Below are 23,997 nucleotides of genomic sequence, written 5' to 3' on the forward strand. Positions count from 1 at the left end.
CCTTGGATTATATACAAATACGTTTTTGGATTCTACTTAAATGTTTTGTTCTTGTAAAGCTTTTATTATTGTGGATGTAAACCAGGAGCCTTTACAAGTTTTACCCAAATTTCTTATGAGGCAAGTGCTTACATTAGAGAGAGGTGCACTTATAAATTAAATTCATACTAATGAAGTATTTGCTTTTTAGGGTCCTGGTTCTTACATCATGAACTACATAATGTACATCTTCTGGGCCTTGAGTTTTGCCTTTCTTGCTGTTTCCCTGGTAAAGGTATTTGCTCCATATGCCTGTGGCTCTGGAATTCCAGAGGTAAGCCATGAATTATTTAGTATCATTAAACATTTAGTCATTGTTATGATGTTTATCTTTTTTGTCCCTAGAGAAAAAGCAGTTATTTTTCTGGGAAATTGATTTGTTATATGAAAAAGAATTATTTACTGTGGAAGTTGATTTTTTTTCACACCACTAATTAATCACATGTCCAGACAAATATCAGAAGACTTATTTAAACCCCAAGAACCTGAAAAAATATCTTATGACCTAGTTATTTGACGGATTAGTTGATGTTTTACAATTATGAACTTGACTTAAATATATTTATTCTCTTTATATAACTATATTTTAATTAGATAAGTTAATTCTTGAATTTGGCAGATAATATTTATAACCATTTTATACTTTAAAATAAATATTTGATCACGGTGAGTTAATCACACAAACTTTTGGGTTTTATTATTTATTAGCAGTAAAGGAGATTATACTTAGGATTGAACATGATATTAACTCATTTCTTTCCCCCTTCTATTTTTGTTTTAAATAATTTACCCACTTTTTCTAGTGCATTTCTTTTTAGAAAACCTAAATTGTTGTGATTTTTAAAGTCTATTAAGATCTTCAATAAGGAGCAATATCATGCAGTATTTAAGCAGTTGTCACTCATACTTCTTGACATGTAGGTAAATATTACACATAATTACATGCCTGAGAAGGCATATCTTTATTTCTGACACAGAATGTCCAAAATGTATCTAACTATATTCTATTTCTGTAACAAATATTCAAATTTGCTCTTTTCTGGTCATGTAATTATAATACTTTTATTAAAGTCTGTATTCCCTTTAATGGAGTCTGAGATTTTAGTTTTATTTATGAGAGAGGGTTGCCTTCTATCTTTGCTTGGGAAGAATGTTATAACATGATATAAATTTATTAGATGTAGCATATTAGTTAAAGATTTGAAAGATCAATTGTGAATTATTCATAGTCCACCAAAATTTGCAGGGTGGTTTTCTGAGTCAAGTTAGAGACTACCTTAAGTTATTAAGTTCTCATGTTTTTGTTTTCTAAAGGAAATTAAGCTGCCTTAATCTTTCTTTTGTAGATAAAAACTATTTTGAGTGGATTCATCATCAGAGGTTACTTGGGAAAATGGACTCTAATGATTAAAACCATCACATTGGTACTGGCTGTGGCATCAGGTTTGAGTTTAGGAAAAGAAGGGCCCCTGGTACATGTTGCCTGCTGCTGTGGAAATATCTTTTCCTACCTCTTCCCCAAGTATAGCACAAATGAAGCTAAGAAAAGGGAGGTAAGTGTCTTTTGTAGTTTGACATATAAATAAATACCTGTCATATAGACTTAATTCAGTGAAGAGCTTTCTGGTGTAAAGATCACATTTTACTCTACTTTTTGGATAAATTTTGTATTCAGATGAAAAATTTAAAGTGAATATTGTTTGCTTCTTTTTTTGTGGGCATGAATAATTGCTAATGTCTTTCTAGTATTCATCTCTAGTGCTGCTCAGTTTATTGTATATTTTAGAGACCTTTTATATAGACTATCTAGTTTTAGTTGAATTTCACAAAGGTCTTTCCATTGTTTTTGCTTTGCTTTACACCTCCCCTCCTGAAGTGTTTCTGAAATATAATATTATTTTTACACTTATTTCTCACCATCATTATTTGTCCAGGGTTGGGAATTTTTTTTCCCCCATTGATTTGAGAGAGAGAAAGCAAGGGGTTGGGGGTGGGGAGGTGTAGAGAGAGAGAGAAGCATAACTCGTTTTCCACTTAGTTCCATTTAGTTGTGCACTCATTGGTTGCTTTTTATATATGTCCTGACCGGGGATCAAACCTGTGATTTTGAGACCCTGGGATGATACTTTATCCATTGATCAACCCGTCCAGGGCAGGGAAATCTGAACAGCTGTGTTTTCCTCTGGAAAAGTGTCTAATGCCAGTGGGAGTTGTGTCATCTGCAGAGACCTTCCTGGCACCATGGGGAAGTTTTGAGGGCCTCTAGGACCGCCTGAGGTTTAAATCTGAGGTTTCCATTAAAGGGGATATAGGATTCTTCTTTATTCAGCTGTTTAGGGAAGTTTCTTTTACTGTATTTTTAGGCCAGCCTGAGATCCCCTAGGTCCCTGGTCGGCAAACCGCGGCTCACGAGCCACATGAGGCTCTTTGGCTCCTTGAGTGTGGCTCTTCCACAAAATACCACATCTGGGCGCTACCCCAGTAAGGAATGTACCTGCCTATATAGCTTAAGTTTAAAAAAGTTGACTCTCAAAAGAAATTTCAATCGTTGTACTGTTGATATTTGGCTCTGTTGACTAATGAGTTTGCTGACCACTGCTAGGATATCTTTAAACTTTATATATTATAGAGTTTCTCTGATGTTTCTAGATTGCTCTGGATATTTTCTAGGAGGAAAACGGGCTCCTGAGAATTTCTGTGTTAGCTCTAGACTTTGGAGGTCCAGTTCTTCCCTGTTTTCCCAGTCTAACCTGCAGCCTTAGATAGTACAGAGTTTTTTGTGTGTTTTTTTTTGTTTGTTTGTTTTATTTATTGATTTTAGCCCGAGAGAAAGGGGGGGAGAGAGAGAGAGAGACAGGAACATCAATCTGTTCCTGTATGTGCCCTGACAGGGGATCGAACCAGAAACCTCTGTGTTTTGACCAATGCTTTAATCAATGGAGCTATCCAGCCAGGGCAGTTTTTTTTGTGTTTTTAAGGTACAATTTTTTATGTTACTAAATATTGAAAACTTATTAAACTATTTAATTTGTCAGTTAAAATAATCCAAATTCATTTTAATGCTAGCTCTAAAACGTCGTCCTTATATTGCAGTAGTCTAAAAACGGAACGTTTCGGAGCATCCTTGTTCCATCTCTAGATAATTGTGATTTCAATGTTACCATATGTAACAGCAGTTTTCAAACTTTTTCATCTCATAGTGCATATAAACTAACTCCTCAATTTCTGTGGCACCCTAAAAATATAATTTTTGCTCATCTGACAAAAAAAAATAAGTATAATTTTGGTTTAGTCATACCAGATAGCCACAGTATTTCTGACTAAATTGTCAGGTATTGCACGTTTTAAAAATTCCTGCGGCACACTAATTGAAAATTGCAGCTATATAATAAAAATAAGTAACATTATTGACTACTATGTATCTGGTTCTGTGGCAGATTCTTGCATTTTAAAATTTAATTCCACAATAATTAGATTAATTTGGCACTATTATTCTCATTTATATAAGATCTACCAGAAAGTTCTGTCCGTTTTTGGAATAAAACAAAATAGAAATTTTTCTTACTGTCAATAAACTTGATTAAATAATATAATTGCCATTATTATTAATGATTTCTTGCCAGCATGAGGGCAATTTGTATATCCCATTTTTGAAAAATGTTTTATCTTTTGATGCAAAAAATTGAACCAGTGCTTGTTTGATATCTTCTTCATTTTTGAATTTTTTGCCCTTCAAAAAATTTTGTAAGGACAAAAACAAGTGATAGTCGGAGGGTGCTAAGTCTGGGGAATATGGTGGATGCGACAGACATGCTTCTGTAGCATTTCTTCCTTGTTGAAATTCGTAAAAATTACAGTGGCGTAAATGAACTTTATCAGTAGCTATGGGTACACTATCGCTTCACACATAAGACTAACGTGAATTAACTTTGTTTTAGTTAATTTGCTACGTCAGTATGTATGCATTAAGTGATAAAAATAGGCACACATGCTCCAAATAAACATGTGCTTACGTGTCGAAACTTGTGATAGAAACGGACAGAACTTTCCGGTAGACCTTATATATAGAAACTAAATTAAATCTTGGTTAACTTGCCCAAGATTACATAGCACAGTGTCAGAGTGTGGATTAAAATTTACTTTTCTCCCACTCTGAAGTCTGTACTCTTACTATTCTACTCCTACTATGACTGTGTGGGCATGTGTTTTTGTGTATTCAAAACAAAACCTAAACCGGACTAGAGCATGGCAAGTTAGTGGCTAAGTGGAACTGGAGCATTTTTCTCCCAGTTGTTCAGTCTCTTTCTTTTCTTTTTTTTTTTTTTTTTGATGTGTATGTGTGTGTTTGAAAGAGCCAGAGACAGAGAGAGGGACAGATAGGGACAGACAGACAGGAAGGGAGAGATATGAGAAGCATCAATCCTTTGTTGCAGCTCCCTAATTGTTCATTGATTGCTTTTTCATATGTGCCTTGTCTGGGGTAGGAGGGGCTATAGTAGAGCGAGTGATCCCTTGCTCAAGCCAGCAACTTTGGGCTTCACGCTGACCTATGAGCTCAAGCCAGTGACCATGGGGTCATGTTTATGATCCCATGCTCAAGCCAGCGACCCTGTGCTCAAGCTGGCCGACGCTCTATCCATGGCGCCATTGCCTGATCAGGCAATATAGTTCAGTTTCTTTACTTGCTATTGTGCCTTGACATTTGGGGGTAAGATTTTAATTTTTATTCATTATAAGTGAAAGTATAATTTATTAGAAAATATTATAGAAATTAAATTCACCTAAATTTTAATGTAATACATTGATGGTTAGTAATGTTTGTGATATTAATTTTATTCTGTCAGCTTTTATAAAAATGTCTAGAGCAGGGGTAGCCAACTTTTTTATACCTACCTCCCACTTTTGTATCTCTGTTAGTAGTAAAATTTTCTAACCACCCACTGGTTCCACAGTAATGGTGATTTATAAAGTAGGGAAGTAACTTTATAAAATTTATAAAGCAGAGTTATAGCAAGTTAAAGCATATAATAATAATTACTTACCAGGTACTTTATGTTAGATTTTCGCTAAGTTTGGCAGAATAAATCTTTATAAAACAACTTACTATAGTTAAATCTATCTTTTTATTTATACTTTGGTTGCTCCGCTACCGCCCACCATGAAAGCTGGAACGCTCACTAGTGGGTGGTAGGGACCAGGTTGACTACCACTGGTCTAGAGTTTACTTGTTAGTACAATAAATCATTAATGCCTTATATTTTGTTCATTTTCCTTGACATTTTTAAATTAAAAGATTCTTAGATACCTACTAAAGAAATTAAAACCTATATGAGTTATAGGGACATGGATGTTAGCATGATTGTAAAATTATATTTTAATAAATATAGAATTAGAGAAGTCAGATAAATATGTTGTTTACAGTTCCATTAGTGGGGGAAAGAAAACATAAAGTAAGTTAAATTTTCTCTCAGTCCTCCCCCATATAAGCAAAGTCTGCATTCTTAAAGCCAGATACAATTTAATTAAAACAAATATTTGTTGTTTGACCTGGTGTAGTGTAGTGGATAGAGCACTGGGCTGGTACGCTGAGGACCTAGGTTTCAAACCCAAGGTCACCGGCCTGAGCACAGGCTCACCAGCTTGAGCAAGGGGTCACTGGCTTGAGCATGGGATCATAGACATGACCCCATGGTCGCTGGCTTGAGCACAAAGGTTTGAAGCCTGAGGTCTCTGGCTTTGGACAGGCATCATTGGTTCATAGAACCCCCAGTCAAGGCACATATGAGAAAGCAATTAATGAAATACTAAGGTCTCGCAACTATGAGTTGATACTTCTCATCTCTCTCCCTTCCTGCCTGTCCCTTTCTCTCTGTCACATGCATGCTAAAACAAAAACAAATATTTATTTTTTAAAATTATTTATTTTTGTATTTTTCTAAAGTGAGAAGTGGGGGCGAGGAGGCAACAGACAGACTGCCGCAGGCGCCCATCTGGGATCCACCCGGCATGCCCACCAGGGGCGATGCTCGGCCTCTCTGGGGCGTTGCTCCTCTGCAATCCAAGCCATTTTAGCGCCTGAGGCGGAGGCCATGGAGCCAACCTCAGTGGCCAGTGCCAACTTGCTCCAATGGAGCCTTGGCTGCGGGAGGGGAAGAGAGAGATAGAAAGGGAAGGGTGGAGAAGCAGATGGATGTTTCTCCTGTGTGCCCTGGTCGGGAATTGAACCCAGGACTTCACATGCCGTGCCGATGCTCTACTGCTGAGCCAACCAACCAGGGCCAACAAATACTGTATTTATTTCTAATTTATCAAACAGCAGCCTTTGTTGTTTACATCTTTAATTATTTACAACTTTATTTTGGTGATTTCTAATTTCTTTTTCAGAAACATAAAAATTGACCACTTGAGGAAATGCTTTGGTAGCCTCAAATATTTACTGAAGTAGTGAAAAAAAAATAAAGACCCTTAGAAAAATAATTACAAAATAATGCCCAGTGCATTTGTATGTGTAGTTGGCTTCACACTGGTAGGAACTGGGCGGTGTCCAAGTGACCGACCAGGAAATTGGAGAGAAGGTCCACAAGGGAGTTTGTTCTCTTATTTGGGTTCTGGCTGGTACGCCTGTGTCAGAGGGGTGGCCACTGTTTGTGCCTTCAGAATGAGGCTCTCCATGTTGGTGGTGGCAGTGCTTTCAGAGGACTTGGGGTAGTGAAGATACAGGGAAACTCAAGAGGTTGTCAGTTCCTGGATATTTTACTAGGATTTGGAATAGAGTAATTATTAATGACGGTGCAGTTAGCTCTGAAAATCTGAAGAAATCATACCCTATTTAAAAGTGAATAAACAGCTCTCCCCTCAAACGAGTCCCGGATTTCTCCACTGGTCTTCACAAACAAACATCTTGGAAGTTGGCTGTATTTATTGCCTCTTTTTCACATCTCATTTACATTAGTATATCTTGCACAAGTTTTTTTTTTTTTTTTTTTTTTTTTTTAATATTGAATATATGAATGACCTTTTAGTTAAAGCAGGAGAGAAAAAAAATCTTTTTAGAGGAAATATTTGCCTTAGCTTGAGGAGGAAGGAGATATGTGAGTTAAAATCAGAAATCAGAAGGATCATTTTGAAGAATTTTTATTGGCAGAGACTTGAATTACAAAAGCATGCAATAAGCCCCATCCCTGTTTTTAGGTGCTGTCAGCTGCCTCCGCTGCAGGCGTTTCTGTAGCTTTTGGTGCACCGATAGGAGGAGTTCTTTTTAGCTTGGAAGAGGTAGGTAAAAAAATACAGCAATTAAAATTATATGTAGTTACAATTACAAATAGTATATCTGGGCACACTTTGCAGTTTTATATCTAATGTTATAGATGTAGACTTGGTTTTTACATTGTCAAATTTTTCACTCATACATAAAAAAGAGTATATTATGTTCTTTAGCTTGAGAAAAGTCTTTTAAAATATTTTGTATGTATAAACATTAGTTATTTAAAATTTAGATCTCTTGCTTTATTAAAGTAAGTAAATATAAATTTGACTTAATAGGACATACTTAAAATAATTCCTGTTGGCTGAAATACAGCCTTTTTATTTTAACATTTTAATCAATTTCTAAATTATCTTTGTAAGTTTATCTTGTGTGATTATTTCTGTTGTAGTCATTGATGTTTAAGGACATAATTTTAGTCGCTTTAGTGGACTATTTCGTTTTTTTGGGTTGTTGTTTTTTTTTTTTTTTTTTTTGAATTTTTCCGAAGCTGGAAACAGGGAGGCAGTCAGACTCCCACATGCGCCCGACCGGGATCCACTTGGCATGCCCACCAGGGGGCCATTCTCTGCCCATCTGGGGCGTCGCTCCACTGCAACCAGAGCCATTCTAGCGCCTGAGGCAGAGGCCACAGAGCCATCCTCAGCGCCCAGGCCAACTTTGCTCCAATGGAGCCTTGGCTGCGGGAGGGGAAGAGAGAGACAGAGAGGAAGGAGAGGGGGAGGGGTGGAGAAGCAGATGGGCGCTTCTCCTGTGTGCCCTGGCCGGGAATCAAACCCGGGACTCCTGCATACCAGGCCGACACTCTACCACTGAGCCAACCAGCCAGGGCCTGGACTATTTTGTTTTTATTTTCTCTTTGATGCTTTACACTTTTTGCACATTTGCACAAAAATACAATGAGAAATGTTTAAAATTTTTTTTTTTGTCTTCCAGTTTGTGTTCTTTTCTCTTTTTTTCTTTTTAATATAGAAAAGGTAAATCAAATACTTCTCTGTGAGCTAACATGAGTTGGTGGCAGTACATTTAGTGTTAACTACTATGATTGGAGGTGAAATTCATTTTGAAAATAAAACAAGGCTAGGTATTTTAAATAATTATTAGAAATTTATGACTAGTTGATATTGTGAATAATGTATTATGAGGTGATATCCAAGTTAATTAAACATCAATTTTTTACCACAGTAAAATCCATTCTATGTAAATTCTAGCTGCTACAAAATTTAGAGCTATGATATTTACCATTCAAGCTATATCAGAATGTTTTATAAAAGTATACTTAATTTTTCTTTTTCTTTCTTTTTTTTAGGTTAGCTATTATTTTCCTCTTAAAACTTTATGGAGATCATTTTTTGCTGCTTTAGTTGCTGCCTTTGTTTTGAGATCCATTAACCCATTTGGTAACAGCCGCTTGGTCCTTTTTTATGTGGAGTACCATACACCATGGTACCTTTTTGAACTGTTTCCTTTTATTCTCCTTGGGGTATTTGGAGGGCTTTGGGGAGCCTTTTTTATTAGGGCAAATATTGCTTGGTGTCGTCGGCGCAAATCCACCAAATTTGGAAAGTATCCTGTTCTTGAAGTCATTATTGTGGCAGCCATTACAGCTGTGATAGCCTTCCCTAATCCATATACTAGGCTCAACACTAGTGAACTGATTAAAGAGCTGTTTACAGACTGTGGGCCCCTGGAATCCTCTTCTCTTTGTGACTACAGAAATGACATGAATGCCAGTAAAATTGTTGATGATATTCCTGATCGTCCAGCAGGCCTCGGAGTATATTCGGCTATCTGGCAGTTGTGCTTAGCACTCATATTTAAAATCATAATGACAGTATTCACTTTTGGTATCAAGGTAAGTGCCAATGTGGGGTGATGATTATGTCATCTCGGCATGATTAAAACTTGTATGTGGAATGAGAGGTGAAATTTTTATGTAAATGTGGTGGTTTCATAACTGTGACCTGAAAAGGGGCTTACTTTTAAGAAATAAAAAAAGAGCTCGTTAGGATATATTGTTAAGCAATGCCATCTGTTAATTTATAACAAATTACCCCCAAAATCTAGCAGCTTAAGAGAACATATTTTGCTTTTGATATTGGTCAGCAATTTGGGAAAGACTCAACTGGGCATTTTTTGGTGTCTCATAAGTTATCAGCAGACCTGGCTAGGGCTGCTCATCTCATAGACATTCATTTGTCTAGTTCCTGGGCTGAGAAGATCAGACAACTGGAGCTGGAAAATCTGGGCTCCTGGCATGATGGCCCAAGGTAGTTAGATTTCTTACATGGTAGCTCAGGGTTCCAAAAGGATCATTTCTGACCTAGCCAAAGAAGTCATGCAATCTGCCTTCTGTTGTGTTCTGTTTGTCTAGACAGCCACAAAGGCCCACCTAGGTTCAGGGGGAGGAACATATACTCTACCATTCAGTGAGAGGTATGTGAGAGAATTCATGATTGTATTTCTAAACCATTTATTAGTTTCCTATTGCTGCTGTAATAAATTAGCACAAACTTAGTGGCTTAAATTTATAACGGTTTGGAGACCAGAAATTCCAATGGGCCTCAGTAGGCCAACATCAGGCTGGTCACAGGCATTTTTTTCTCTTTTTCTAGCCTTACAGAGGTTGCCCATATGCTTTGGCTCTTGGCTTCCTTCCATCTCAAAGCCAGCAATGGGTGGTCAAGTGTTTCTTGTATCTTATTCTGAAAGTCACTCTTCTATAATAAATCCTTCCTTCACATTGAAAACACCTTTATTCGCTTGTTTCTTGCTGAGCTTTGTGAGTTCTTTGTATATTTTGGATAGTAGCCCGTCATTGGAACTGTTGTTTGTGAATATCATCTCCCATTTGGTTGGCTGCCTTTTCGTTTTGTTGTTAGTTTCTTTTGCTGTGCAAAAGCTTCTTAGTCTGATGTAGTCCCATTCATTTATCTTTGCCTTCATTTCACTTGCCTTGGGGTCAAATTCATAAAAATGTTCTCTATGGCCAAGGTCCATAAGTTTAGTACCTATGTTTTCTTTTATGTAATATATGGTTTCAGATCTTATATTTAGGTTTTTGATCCATTTTGAATTTTTTTTGTGCAGGGGACAAGGTGTAGTCGTTTCATTCTTTTGCATGTGGCTTTCTAACTTTCCCAGCACCATTTGTTGAAGAGACTTTCTTTCTTTTTTCCATTGTGTGTTTTTGGCTCCTTGGTGGGGGAGGAGAATAAAGAGGGACAAATAGGTGGTGACAGGAAATGATTTGACTGTGGGTGATGTGCACACAAAACAATCAACAGTTCAAATGCTATAAAACTGTTTATGTGAAATTTATATACTCTTATTGATCAATATTACCCCATTAAATTTAACTTCCTAATAAAAATTTTTAACTCTGAAAAAATTAAAAAAAATAAAACACCTTTATTATTACTTTGGGCCCAACCAGATAATCCAGGATAATCTTCTGTTTGAAGGTCAGCTGATTAACAACCTTAATTCTGTCTGTCACCTTAATTCCTGCTTGCCACGTAACCTAATTTACAAGAATTAGGATAGCCATACCTTTTGGAGGCCATTATTTCTGCCTTACCGTCTCCCTCTAGGTGTTGCCTTGACAGGACACTGCAGCCTCAGGAGGTCAATTACTAGGCCCGTGACCACCATGCCTTTTTCCATCAAGGACCTAAGGCCTTATGTCCTGGGACATTGCTTCTTTTGAATTTACAGAAGTGGAAATAACATTTGTTAACTAGTGATTTGTCAGGAAATATGATTCTATTATCTGACTGTCAGTGATATATTTGGAGAATCAGATGTCAGCTAAGCCTTGTTCTTTGAGTTATTGTACCTGTGGTTCATATAACAGTGTTCTTTAATCACAGTGTGACTTCACTGCTGCATGTTATGTAGAATGACACCTTTATTTTAATGCGCTCCAAGTGCTGTTTTTGAAATATGGGCTATTATTTTCTGTTCTCTGTGTTTAGTCTACATTATGTTAATTAGATATAATTAATTAACTATAAGAGTTAAATAATAGAAAAACCTTGAACTTTTATTTTTTTCTTAATGAATCAAATTAAAGGTGATGTAAACGCTCCTGTTTCTACAGTAAGCTGATTTTTTGTAACTCCCAACTTTCTTGCCTCAGTGGAGCTACAGGAAACCAGAGGCAGTGGGCAGGCCTTGTGTAAGCCCCACGTGCTCCTCTGCTCCTGCCAAAGGATGCTGACTGGCAGGAGAGTGTAAAATATATTTTGGTTCCTTCTATTTGACTATCCATTTGTGACCCTGATACACCCTTCAACATGCCATTACTTTGTGCTAGCTTGTTTCCTGTCCAGCACAGGTTAGAGCTGTCAGTCTTTTAATAGTGTTCAGTGGTCTTGCTTAAGGTGTTTTCTATTCTATTATCTTTATTAGATTCGTATATATGAATTAATTAAAAGGGGAAAAATATTTATTGCATACACATACACACATGCTCATGTGCATATATAAAGTCACTAAAAAATATTTGGAGACCTGCTAACATTTGATTTTCATTGTACAACTTACGAGGAATAATAGCACCTAATATTGCTGTTATTTGATAAACAGCTAATATATAGGAAGGGCATAACCTTGGAGGAAAGGGCGCAGTACTTCAGACTGAATTGATTGAGAGTTAGGAAGTTTCATACTGTTCTTTTTTCCCCACATTTTACCATGGACTAATGGAAATTTGGTTAAGGACTAGAATCCCTAAACTAAGGAACTCACGCTTGGGTTATTTCCTCTTTGGTCTAGAATGTGATTCGTTAGACTTCGTAGCTGAATTTATGGAATTGTTCAGATATACATAATGAGATTTTGCTAAAAGTTTTAGTTTATACTAGGATTTTGCTGTGTAATTGTGAAAAGAATCAAAAGTGTTAAGAATCCGCAGCATGTAGGTCTCAAGCACATAAGTGGAGGCTTTCTGCCTCGTTTAGCACTCTGTTTTGTTACAGGTTCCGTCGGGCTTGTTCATCCCCAGCATGGCCATTGGAGCGATTGCTGGCCGGATTGTGGGGATTGCCGTGGAGCAGCTGGCGTACTACCACCACGACTGGTTTATCTTTAAGGAGTGGTGCGAGGTCGGGGCCGACTGCATCACTCCCGGCCTTTATGCCATGGTTGGTGCTGCCGCATGCTTAGGTAATGTCACCGTGTCTGTCTGTGCCTGGAGGCTTGGGAGTCTGAGAGAGAAGAGAATGAGTGAAGAGTTTGCTCATGCTTAATTCAAGGGGAGGGGGGCAGGACAGGGGAAGAGAAGGTTTTAACAGAAATGAAACAGTACTATTATTATATGGTATTTATACAGGTTTTGGTTTAATTTTACTTGTCTCTGAAAATTTGTTAATGCAAAAATTTAGTAATAACATTATTTTAATATCAGGCAATGCTTTATGACAGAAAACATCTCAGTACAACATAGGCTTAACTTGAATCTGGTCCAGGAAGAGACTTGGGTTTTCACTGTTAAGGATCTTGACTAACCTGTAGCAGCTACAGCACGGTTCCTAAGATTAGCCTGTTAGCAGAACTGCAGAGTAGCTTTACTTGGGGCTCTGCAGCGATTTATTTTTAGCCTCAGTAGATTTCTTTACCAGTCCTATGTCTCAAGTGTCTTTATAGCAAAATGAGAAAGGTTTTAAAGAAAAGCCAAAATTTTTGCATTAAATATTTATGAGTTTATTATTTATTGCCCCATTGGGCATAAAAAAATCGTTATTTTATATTTAAAATGTCAGCTAAACTTTGGTAATAATATTTAATAATGATTTGTTTATTGACTTTTTTTACCAATACATTAAAATTGTATAAAGTAATTATTGATCTTCAGAGTGTAATAACATATGAAAGTGGAACACAGAGTCATTTTTGCTGGAGCACATTTTTATTAAGTATCCACTTTCTGTTCAGCATGTGTGCTAGGTTCAGTGAGTGGTAGTAAAAGAAGTATAGAGCATGGACCAACCTCAGCTACAATCCAGTGAGGAGACAGAACCAACACTGAGAAGACAATAGTGAGCAGCAGATGATGATTCTGTACAGTACTGAGAGAGTCTGAAAGATGTAGGACCCCAGAGGAAAGAAGAGCTGAAGTACTTCAGGGAGGTAGAACATGAGCTTTATTTTAAAAGATTAATAGAATTTAAAGGAGAGGACTTCACTGAAGAATATAATAATGTGAAGACAAAGAAATTAGAATAGGAACAAATTTAGTATTCATGAGATCTGAAGAAACTGACAGTATTGTAGTATAGAGTGCATTTTGGACACTTTTGTGAACCAGGTTGGATTAGTGAGAAGAATCCAGGTTATGAGAAGGCCAGGATTTATGTTGAGATGAATTTGTATTTGGAATTGATCAGATCTGTGGCAGTAGTGGCTTTGCCACATGTAATTTGATGACTTTGGGAAAGTTCCTTTACTTCCTTTTTAAAAAAAATCTTTAAAGTGGAAATAATAATTACGTATCTCCTATAGTTCTGAAAATTATACGAGATAAAATGATATAAAGTTGTTAGCATAGTGCCTGGCAAAGTAAGTGCTTGGTTAAAAAATATTTTTTAAAAAACTTTTTTAAATTAACTAGCACATGTCTGCTATAGTGTAGAAAAGTAATATATAGTAGTTGTTTTTCTCCTTCTATTTTTAGGTTAAAAAGCAAGGAAGAGTTTAAGCTTAATATAGTATGAACTGGCGAGCCCTGGTAGGCTTTTTTGGGTTTTTTGTTTTTTTTTTTGTATTTTTCTGAAGTTGGAAACGGGGAGGCATTCAGACAGACTCCCACATGCACCCGACCGGGATTCACCCGGCATGCCCACCAGGGGGCGATGCTCTGCCCATCTGGGGCGTTGCTCTGTTGCAACCAGAGCTATTCTGGCGCCTGAGGCAGAGGCCATGGAGCCATCCTCAGCGCCCGGCCAACTTGCTCCAGTGGAGCCTCGGCTGTGGGAGGGGAAGAGAGAGACAGAGAGGAAGGAGAGGGGGAGGGGTGGAGAAGCAGATGGGCGCTTCTCCTGTGTGCCCTGGCCGGGAATTGAACCCGAGATTCCCGCACACCAGGCCGACGCTCTACCACTGAGCCAACTGGCCAGGGCGAGCCCTGGTAGGTTTTTGAGCAGAGAAGCATCATGGTGGAAGTATTACTTAGGAAAGATTAATTATCCCAAGAACATGGCTTAGTGGATTGAAGGTAACAGGCCTGGAATTAAGGAGTTTATATAAAATAGTATCAAAATTAAGGAGCAAAGTCTTGAGTGTCTGGACTGGTTGGGAACAGTGAGACTTTTGAGAAAGGTGCCCATAGATAATTTGCAGATTGGACTAGATGAGAGTCTGGATATTGGGATAGAGTAAAGGGATGAACCAAGAATGATTACCGAGTTCGTCAGGAAGAATGTGGTGCCCACTATTGAGAGTCAGGGAAGTTGGATGGGGAGCTCTTTGGGAAAAAGAAGAGTTTAGTTTTAAGTGTGTGTGTGGTGTTTTCGATGACTGTTTTTACACTGTGTTTTTACAGGAAAAGCAGACCAGCAGGAGAAGATATGGCATGTATAGAGAGGGACATGGGACAAAGGGAGCAATGGGAGCAGCGATGTGGGGGAGGCATCAGCATAGAGAAGACAGTTTACAGTGATGGTTTGGGTAAATGAATAGAGTTTTCTGAGGGAGAGAATATTATACTGCTACCGTAAATCACAAGGCATCAACAAATTTTAGTCTTTTGGAAAAGATTTAGAGGAGAGAAATATATTAAATTACTATTCTACCTACATGTGAATTTAATTTGTAAGTTGGTAGGAAACAAGAGAGCTGTGATATGCTTCATCAAATAACCCATAAGAGTTAATAATCTTTTATAAAGGTAAAATTATATCTTTGTTATAGCAGTGAATCAAAATGGCAAAATTGTTTTGGTTAAACAGCTGTGATTTTATTATATGAGGACAACAAGGTTTGAAATGTTATTTTAGGTCGTCTCTGTTATAAACAAAGATAATTGTTGTTCTTCTAGATCTTTTTAAAATTGTGATAATTGTCCTAATAGCTTTTGGTGATAATCCTTTTTACTAAATTGTTTACAATTTGTGTTCAACTGTTTAGTGCAGAAATTCTATTAGCATGTATCAAAGAGGATCCTGTCCTTCCTGACCAGTGATGCTTATTTTTTTCAGGTGGTGTAACAAGAATGACCGTCTCCCTGGTGGTTATTGTTTTTGAGCTTACTGGAGGCTTGGAATATATTGTCCCCCTTATGGCTGCAGTAATGACCAGTAAATGGGTTGGAGATGCCTTTGGTAGGGAAGGCATTTATGAAGCGCACATTCGGTTAAATGGATACCCTTTCTTGGATGCAAAAGAAGAATTCACTCATACCACCCTGGCTGCTGATGTCATGAGACCTCGAAGGAACGATCCTCCCTTAGCTGTCCTGACACAGGACAATATGACAGTGGATGACATAGAAAACATGATTAATGAAACCAGCTACAATGGCTTTCCTGTCATAATGTCAAAAGAATCTCAGAGATTAGTGGGATTTGCCCTCAGAAGAGACCTGACAATTGCAATAGGTATCTTTTTAAAAAAATATACCCCCCACATATGTATATGAATTGATATCTGAATATTTAGGTAGATAGATATGGATGTGCAATAGATTTCTGGAAGAAAGCAAAGCAATAAGATTTAATTGGTTGGTTTGTGAGGGAGGTCTGTGTTCTTTAGGAACGGAATTTATACTTCTGTGGATTGTTTTCCCACTGTATATATAGCCTTATCTTTTGACTTGACTTGTTATCAGTTTGAAGTTAGATTCTTTTTTTGCACCCAGATAAGCCTTGTTAAGTTGATAATTATTTTTAATTAACATGTAATCCAAGGCCTTCTTATCAAGCGCCAGAGCCTCCAACTAAATAGATTATTGTATGTAGTAAAGTTGGCTTGTTTAAATGCAAGTTATTGAAAATCACATCTTCATTGGTCTATTTCATATCAGACTCACAAGGTTTTTCCCTTTTTAGGTTTACAATATTGTAGTATCTTGTTTGAAGTGAAAAAAATCATTGAGATTTTGTTTTTGGTTAAATGTCAGGTTGAAAAAGTATGTAAGTGCTTCTACATTTTGGGCTGACATTCTTGAAAATACTGTTTAAAGGCATTAGCCACACTGTGTTATTTCTTAGAGAAAATTACACTTTTTCTGAGGAGGAAGCTATTGCATTTCTTCCAAATTAATTTTTCCTCTTATCCAATAGTACTGTAATCTTTTTTTTTTAATTTACTTTTTTTTATTTTTTATTTTTTTTATTTTCTGAAGCTGGAAACCGGGAGAGACAGTCAGACAGACTCCCGCATGCGCCCGACCGGGATCCAGCCGGCACGCCCACCGGGGGCGACGCTCTGCCCACCAGGGGGCGATGCTCTGCCCCTCCGGGGCGTCGCTCTGCCGCAACCAGAGCCACTCTAGCGCCTGGGGCAGAGGCCAAGGAGCCATCCCCAGCGCCCGGGCCATCTTTGCTCCAATGGAGCCTCGGCTGCGGGAGGGGAAGAGAGAGACAGAGAGGAAGGAGAGGGGGAGGGGTGGAGAAGCAAATAGTCGCTTCTCCTGTGTGCCCTGGCCGGGAATAGAACCCGGGACTTCTACAGGCCAGGCCGACGCTCTACCGCTGAGCCAACCGGCCAGGGCTAGTACTGTAATCTTAATGAGGAGAACAGTAAGGCTTCTAATCCTCTCCTACTTGGTCTGACTCCTCTCCCATCACTCCCAAAGGCGAGAGAACATTTTCATCAGGCATTGGGCTGACACTGCAGTTCTTAGTAGAGGACCCTGAGCTGAAAGGTCCAGTGTTGGGCCTGTCTCCAGAGGTCACTCCTGGGAGCCCGTCATCTTGCTTCCAACTTAACTCTGTGGCTCTTGAAAAAGTATTGTAAAATATTTCATTTCTTGTGCCTTTTGAAAAGGGAAAACTGGACGGTGTAGATGGGGTATTTTTTTCCCTTCAAATCAAACAGGAAACTCAGTTTACAAGAGCTGTTAAAGTAAAAAAAGTTGGAGGAGGAGAAGGAAGGAGGCTACATAGAATGAATATCCTGTTCAGTTTAGGAAAAGGCTTACATCTTTGCAAGACGTTTCCAAAGACTGGCAATCCCATCATTTCAAGTTTTGCTTTAAGTAATACAGTAGTGGTTGTCAGATGTAGCTCTGTTCAAGTGTTACAGCTTTTAAGTCATTACTGTGGCCAAACCTCTAGCCAGAGAAGAATTTTATTGTTTAGATAAACATTCTTTAGTTTTTAATGGTAGCTAGGTAAGGAAATGGAAAGATCAGAATTTTGGAATGTACATTGAAATTAAAGAAAGAAGGCCAGGTTTTTAAAAGAAAGAAGAAAATGGTAAAGTTAAGAATTACTCAGATTTCCACTGATTGAGTGGATATATTTTTTTAGTTTTGTTATTGTCTTGTGAAATAGGATGTTGGGTTAGCAAATAGTGTTCATTTAAGGGAATAGAGGTACTTTAGATATGCGAGATCAAGTCACATCAGAAGTAACATCAGAAATATTAGTCATATGGTGACTTTTTGAACACGCCTTAAATATTTACCCATATATATTTTTGGAAAGTTTAAGTTTTTTAGATGGGAAAAGTAGACCTGTATACTAGTTTTATATACATGTATAATATATAAAATACCTTATTAAAGGACAGTTGTGAGTACACAGTAACTAAAAATTGAAGCATAATGCTATTTTATTTTTGTATTTTCTCCATTTCATGAATTTCCTTTTTGTTTCCACGGTCTCTGTTCTTCCTCTGCAGTACTCTGCATCTCTGCTGCTTCCTGCCTGGCACCGTCAGAGGTGGGAGGGGGCAGGCAGCAGGGCAGAGGCCTGGGGGGCAGAGCGCACTGGAGGGGCAGTGAGCACAGCCTTTCCCAAGGAGACCAACAAAGCCAGTCTCTGTCCATTATGTGCGTACTTACAGTTCCAGCCTACCTGTGAGTGCTCGTGACTCACCTAGACAATTCCACTTTAACGTTAGAAAAAGAGAAAGAACTAGCAAATTCGCAATGGTGAGGTACTCAACATAGTCAAACCAAGGATGACATCTCTTCAGTCCGCACTCCCAGGGCAGGATAAGTGACAGCACAGGCAGGTGTTATGTGACTATGGGTTCCTGCAATTCGTGCAGGTTTTAAAATCTTATAATCCAAACATGCTTCCTTTGTCCCCAAAGTTAGAAAACAGCTTCAGCCCCATAAAATAAATAACAGAAGTATTTTGTTTTCGTGAAGATGATTTGTCAATGGTGGATTCTGATTCTGTTAAAGAACTTGGTAAATGACTTCAATTGATTCCAAACCAAATGTTGTGGGGTACATTTATTTGTTGCTTTAATCTCTGAATAGGTATACTGCCCTTTAAACCTATCAAATTTTACCAAATTGTAATTTTTGGCCTTCTCTCTCCCTTTAGAAAGTGCCAGGAAGAAGCAGGAAGGGATCGTGGGCAGCTCTCGCGTCTGTTTTGCACAGCACACGCCGTCACTGCCCGCGGAGAGCCCGCGGCCCCTGAAGCTGCGCAGCATTCTGGACATGAGCCCCTTCACGGTGACGGACCACACGCCCATGGAGATCGTGGTGGATATCTTCCGCAAGCTGGGGCTCAGGCAGTGCCTTGTCACTCACAACGGGTACGCTTCTCAACAATAGCAGCTCACGTACCAGAATGTTTTATCCTTTTTAGTGGAATTCATGTGCACTTAATAGGAGAGTGTAATTAGCTCCTAGCTGGGGAACTCTGCCTTTTAGTGTGGTTATGAATACAAGATCAATCAGATTGACACTTAAGAAAGAATAAAATAAATGTCAAATCCCAGATCTTTGCCAGAATGTAGTGACATTTGTCAGAACCACTTGAGAGTTGGCAGAGAGGCACTTAAACCTCTCCTACCTGGACGCGGTGCTGAGGATCCCCCTCAGACGAGCGTGGCCCTGGCCTGTACGGAGCACTGCAGAACCTGGCTTTCCTAAGTGTCCCATTTAGAATGTATTTCTAGTACAGTCATAACTTCTTAGATACACTGCTCTTTACTCTGTCAGCCATTATTTAATTTCATTGTCATGCAATAAGGGAAATATGTAATTGAACAAAATTTGTGAATTAGCTGAAAACCTGCTTTAGCAAGAGCTTTGTTTCCTCTTTTCTGCCTTCTCCGTTCACAGTCCTTTTACATAAACTGCTAAAGACAAATACTCATGTATTTAAAATGTCTAAATTGGTTATTATTTGCCCTTGACACATAAACTGCCAGTGTTTCTTGAGGCCAGGAATCTAGCCGAGTTGGGTCTGGCGGATGTCACAGGGCCGCGGAGAGCAGTGGACAGTGTGCCTGGGAGACCCTCCTGCAGGCCCTGGGCCTGGCCCGCCCTCTCACCATCCCGTTCTTCCCGTTAGATTCCTGTTCCTAGTCGAAATACTGAAGAACATTGTTTGACCAGACGCTAATAAAGGGGAAACAAAGGATTATGCGGAAACCATGCACAGCGTGATGCTGGTTGAAATACTAAACACTTAGAATGACAGCAGGTTTTCTTTAAAAGAACATTTTGTATGAAACACGTGGCCCCACTCTAGGGAAAAGAGGAGAAGAGAACACAAAGAAAGGAAATCTGTTTATTGAGCCCCTTCTTCATGTTCCTCATTTCACTTTGGCAGCCAGTCTGCAAAGGAGGTGGCGGTATCCCGACTTCACAGAGAGGGTTAAGGTTAATACCTTGTCCAGGCACGTGGATAGCAAGTCAGAGATCAGGGGGTAAAACATCTTTCCAGTTTAAAAACCCAGTCTTTGGCTCTTGTTTTACACTATAATTGACTGATAGAATGCATCTTTTTTGCGATTCTTAAATGTTGTTGTTTTCTTGGACAACATATTAGACTAATGTTAGGAATAGAAATATGAAGCTAGAGAATTAGATCCACATTTAGTGTTTTCACTGTGCTAACAAGTAAAAATAATTAGGTAATATGAAATAAATCATTAAAGAGATAAAGGTCTTGATTAAGGGTAGGGAGATCAGAATTATTAAATATCACACATACTGGTTGTTGTTTAATTAATGTTTAACTTAAAAAATAATGCTACCAGACTTCACTGTTTAAAAACTTAATAAGTATGTATTAAAATGCAGTAAACTTTCATAAAGCTTTACTAGTTCTTGGGCCTGTTTAATTATAAATGGCTCAATTGGATGCTTGCTGACTTATTCCAAACAAACTTTTATGCACTACCAAATAAATACACTGTCATTCTCTAGTTAGATTAACTTTGACCACAGCTCTGTGGGTTACTTACTGTATCTCCCATTACTGATGAATGCCCAGGTTTCGGCAGCACAGACATTGGAAAGGAAAATACTTAGAAGAAAGTATACAAATAATGAAGTGGTGGAAAAAGAAGGATAGTTAATTAAAATCTTACTGATATACTGATATACTGCCTATTAATAAAGTTTATGGTGGTAGGTGGCTTTTTCTAAGGGAGCATGTTTAATTGCCTTGATTATATTTTCCTTATTTTTCTCTTATAAGGAAAACAAATGGATAGATATAAAAAGAGAAGAGATCATTGGGGTGGTGGCTCTTAGGACTATTTCTTTGAATTATTTAAGGAAGTAGAATGTTTTATTCTCATAGTTAATGATTTAAACCCAGAAAAGAATTCTGGTTTTTAGTGTAGACTGTGAAGTTCTGGACCATTGCTCACATTTTATAGTGTATACTGGGACCACAGAGGGGGAAAGTAACTATTTGGGGGAAGAGCCATAACATATCTGGAACCTTGGCTGCAAGGAAAAAGAGAGGCCAGAGACAGACAGGAAAGAGAAGTATGTCTGTAAAGATATCAGTTACCGATAGATGTCCCACGTTTTGATTTTAATTAGTAGAATTTCTCAAAATCTTTTAATCTTGATGGAACTAGCAGGATATTAATCGGTATTGATCCAAAGAGTTTTGTGATCATATAAGTCAGGAAAATATTGGATTAAATACAACTGAGGTTTATTTACTGTGTAACTTCTCAGAACTAATAAAATGTTGATATTATTTGATTCTCAGATGGGGTAGTAGGAAACAGTTTTCCAAACTTACTTGAATATCAAACCTATTATTGATGGAGGAAAGAGGGCAGAGCCCTGGCGACTGGAGTTTCTTGGAACGTACTTTGGGAAAATACTGGGTCATGCTCTGTTAACTCTTATATCATTGTTTGTTAGCCCACAAGGAAGCAGCAACTTAGTTTTTGCATGAGTCACATTTGCACTGATTTTCCTTACACTTACCAAAATTGACAAAGCAGCGCTGAACCTGACCTTATTTTCAAGTCACTCTTCTCTATGAACTACAGAGAGGAAATACATGTATTTCCTCCTTCTTAGGGCTATTACTTTGTAAATATAGACATTGCTTTGTAAATCTCTAAATTTGCTATTTGGGCCTACAAAATTGTAGTTTTTTTCCCCTCATTTCCTACCTTGTGATTTGGCCGAGCTTACTAATATATTAACTGGAATTAATCATTGTATATGATTGGATAGGGAAGAATGAGAATTAGATTGAATTGGTGTGTTGTTGCGGTTGTTACTGTTGATTAGCCCTCAGACATTCGTCAGAGAGCAGGTGCGGAGGCCGAGTGCATATCGCTGCAGGCCAGTGTCTGAGCTGCTCCTGCTCTCACGGCTGTAGTTCATCTTTGTCCTCAGTGATCAGTTCCTGCTTTCTTTTTAATGAAAACAGGAGCAGAGAAGCTATGCCTTTCCCTTTCCCACTTTCCCTGCTTCCCCACCTCCACACCCAGGCATTACCCTAAGTAACTTATTACTGACATGTGACTAAGCGAAGTCCCCTGGTGACGCCCTTGGAGAAGTCAGAATGTTCAAAGGCAGTTTAATAGTATAGCTGACTTAACCTGACCACCAGGGAACTACAATATGTTTAATTACTCTCAAGGGTGTTCTGGGTGGGCTTCCAGAATTTAAAGCTTTTTAAGTTTTCTGACAATCACTGCCTGTATTGTCATTACATTGTAGATGAATTCATTTACTTTCATCATAAAACCAGTAACCAAAATTTTGCTTAAATAGTTGAAAATTTAATTATTTTCAAATATCCTCGTGAGAATTTTATATCCATTATTTTGCTTGATATTATTAATAATGATACTTTGAGGAATAATAATTTAGAAAAAAATGCATAAAGTGAAAGTCATTTTGACCCCTAATCTTAAATATGTCTTCTTATTTTAAGAAGTAGCATTCGGCAAGTCCTGAAAATTAGGGAGTGTTTGTATTGGTCAGCATCATTTATTTCCATATACATAGCCTTTAATTTTAATTCCAAATAATAGTAATGCCCAAGGGATTTCTTAAGTCTGCTCGTGGGTAATAAAGGCTTATTTCTACCTTTTCATTGCTGTGCTAAATCTACAGAGTAGCTGCTGCACTCTGTATTTGAGAAATTAGGAAAATATTTTCCTTGAAGGAACATTGAAAATGAAACTAAATCTCAGAATTTTATAGCTGTGTATTAATAGTTTTTGTACTTTTCTTTGTAGTCATCTTCATTGTGAACTTTTATCATTTTGATTTTTAATTTAAAAAGGAAGACAGCCCACCGATATTTAAAAATAGCACTATGTCACTTTTGAAAGTCAGTAAAATTTATGCCAGTGGGATTTCAAATCATTTTTGTTTTTATTTTTCTAAAGTTCATTAAAGCATTCCTATGGTTTACGTTTATTTTTTCTCTCATTGTCGTTATGATAGGAACTTCTTTTAATTTAATTTCTCACAGTTATTAGCATAACATGATCTGTTTCAGGATTGTCTTGGGGATCATCACAAAGAAGAACATATTAGAGCATCTCGAGCAACTCAAGCGGCACGCCGAGCCCTTGGTGATCAGATATATCAGATCTCCTCATAGACTCCTTAGACGTCAGGAGGCATGAAACTTGTGAACTGTTCAGTTCTCTTTCCCAGATACCTGCTGAACAAAAAGTCCTGCCTGCTGCCCATTACATTTATATCTCATAAAATACGTCTGTAAGAGAAATTTAAATGTGTTTAAAATTCCATTCATGGGAAGTAAGCAAAAGTTAGCATCTTACCAGAATTATTAGTTACAATTTAAGAACTGTAAAGCATTTGGTAGTTGATTAAGTAAATATTATTGGACATTTTTAAAGTAGTACAGTATATCTGTCTACCTTAGCAGTTACACCAGTCTCAGAGGACTCCTGACTGGTTAAAAATGTCTACACCACAACTCTATCCCACCCCCTACCCCCTTTTAATAAAAAATGTTTCCTGATCTTGTAGTCTTGTGGTAAATCTAAGGTCATAAATCATTTTAACCGAGCTTAGCAATGTTAGAATTGCTGACAGTTAATGGGTTTCATTTTATGGGCACACTCACGAGAGCATAATGTGTACCTGTGAGTGTCTGTATATGATCACAGAAGTAGTTTTTTTCTGCTGTCCCCTGCACACCCTTCGCACTTCCAGAGCCATGATACGTGTTGTGCTGTCTTGTTAGTGACTCGTACCTAGAGTATGTATGTGCTCCTCTTGTATGATGCTTCTAGAGGGCTGTACGCAGCTGTCAGGC

At 38.0% G+C, this 23,997-nt stretch overlaps 1 protein-coding gene across 5 annotated transcripts in view; it reads left to right on the forward strand.

Annotated features, from left to right (window-relative positions):
• CLCN3 (chloride voltage-gated channel 3) overlaps positions 1-23,997 on the forward strand; it is a 90,965-nt gene that overhangs the window by 63,007 nt on the left and 3,961 nt on the right. For 3 of the 5 annotated variants that reach the window (XM_066387884.1, XM_066387882.1, XM_066387885.1), the window contains 8 exons: positions 191-313; positions 1,386-1,592; positions 7,231-7,311; positions 8,613-9,158; positions 12,286-12,472; positions 15,502-15,900; positions 18,805-19,021; positions 23,209-23,284. In XM_066387884.1, the coding sequence (XP_066243981.1) occupies positions 191-313; positions 1,386-1,592; positions 7,231-7,311; positions 8,613-9,158; positions 12,286-12,472; positions 15,502-15,900; positions 18,805-19,021; positions 23,209-23,284 (1,836 nt within the window). The remainder of the gene's footprint in view (positions 1-190; positions 314-1,385; positions 1,593-7,230; positions 7,312-8,612; positions 9,159-12,285; positions 12,473-15,501; positions 15,901-18,804; positions 19,022-23,208; positions 23,285-23,997) is intronic. The other 2 variants (XM_066387886.1, XM_066387887.1) reach the window with 1 other exon arrangement.

Source organism: Saccopteryx leptura, chromosome 1, assembly GCF_036850995.1.
Source record: "Saccopteryx leptura isolate mSacLep1 chromosome 1, mSacLep1_pri_phased_curated, whole genome shotgun sequence".
Taxonomy (NCBI): Eukaryota; Metazoa; Chordata; class Mammalia; order Chiroptera; family Emballonuridae; genus Saccopteryx; species Saccopteryx leptura.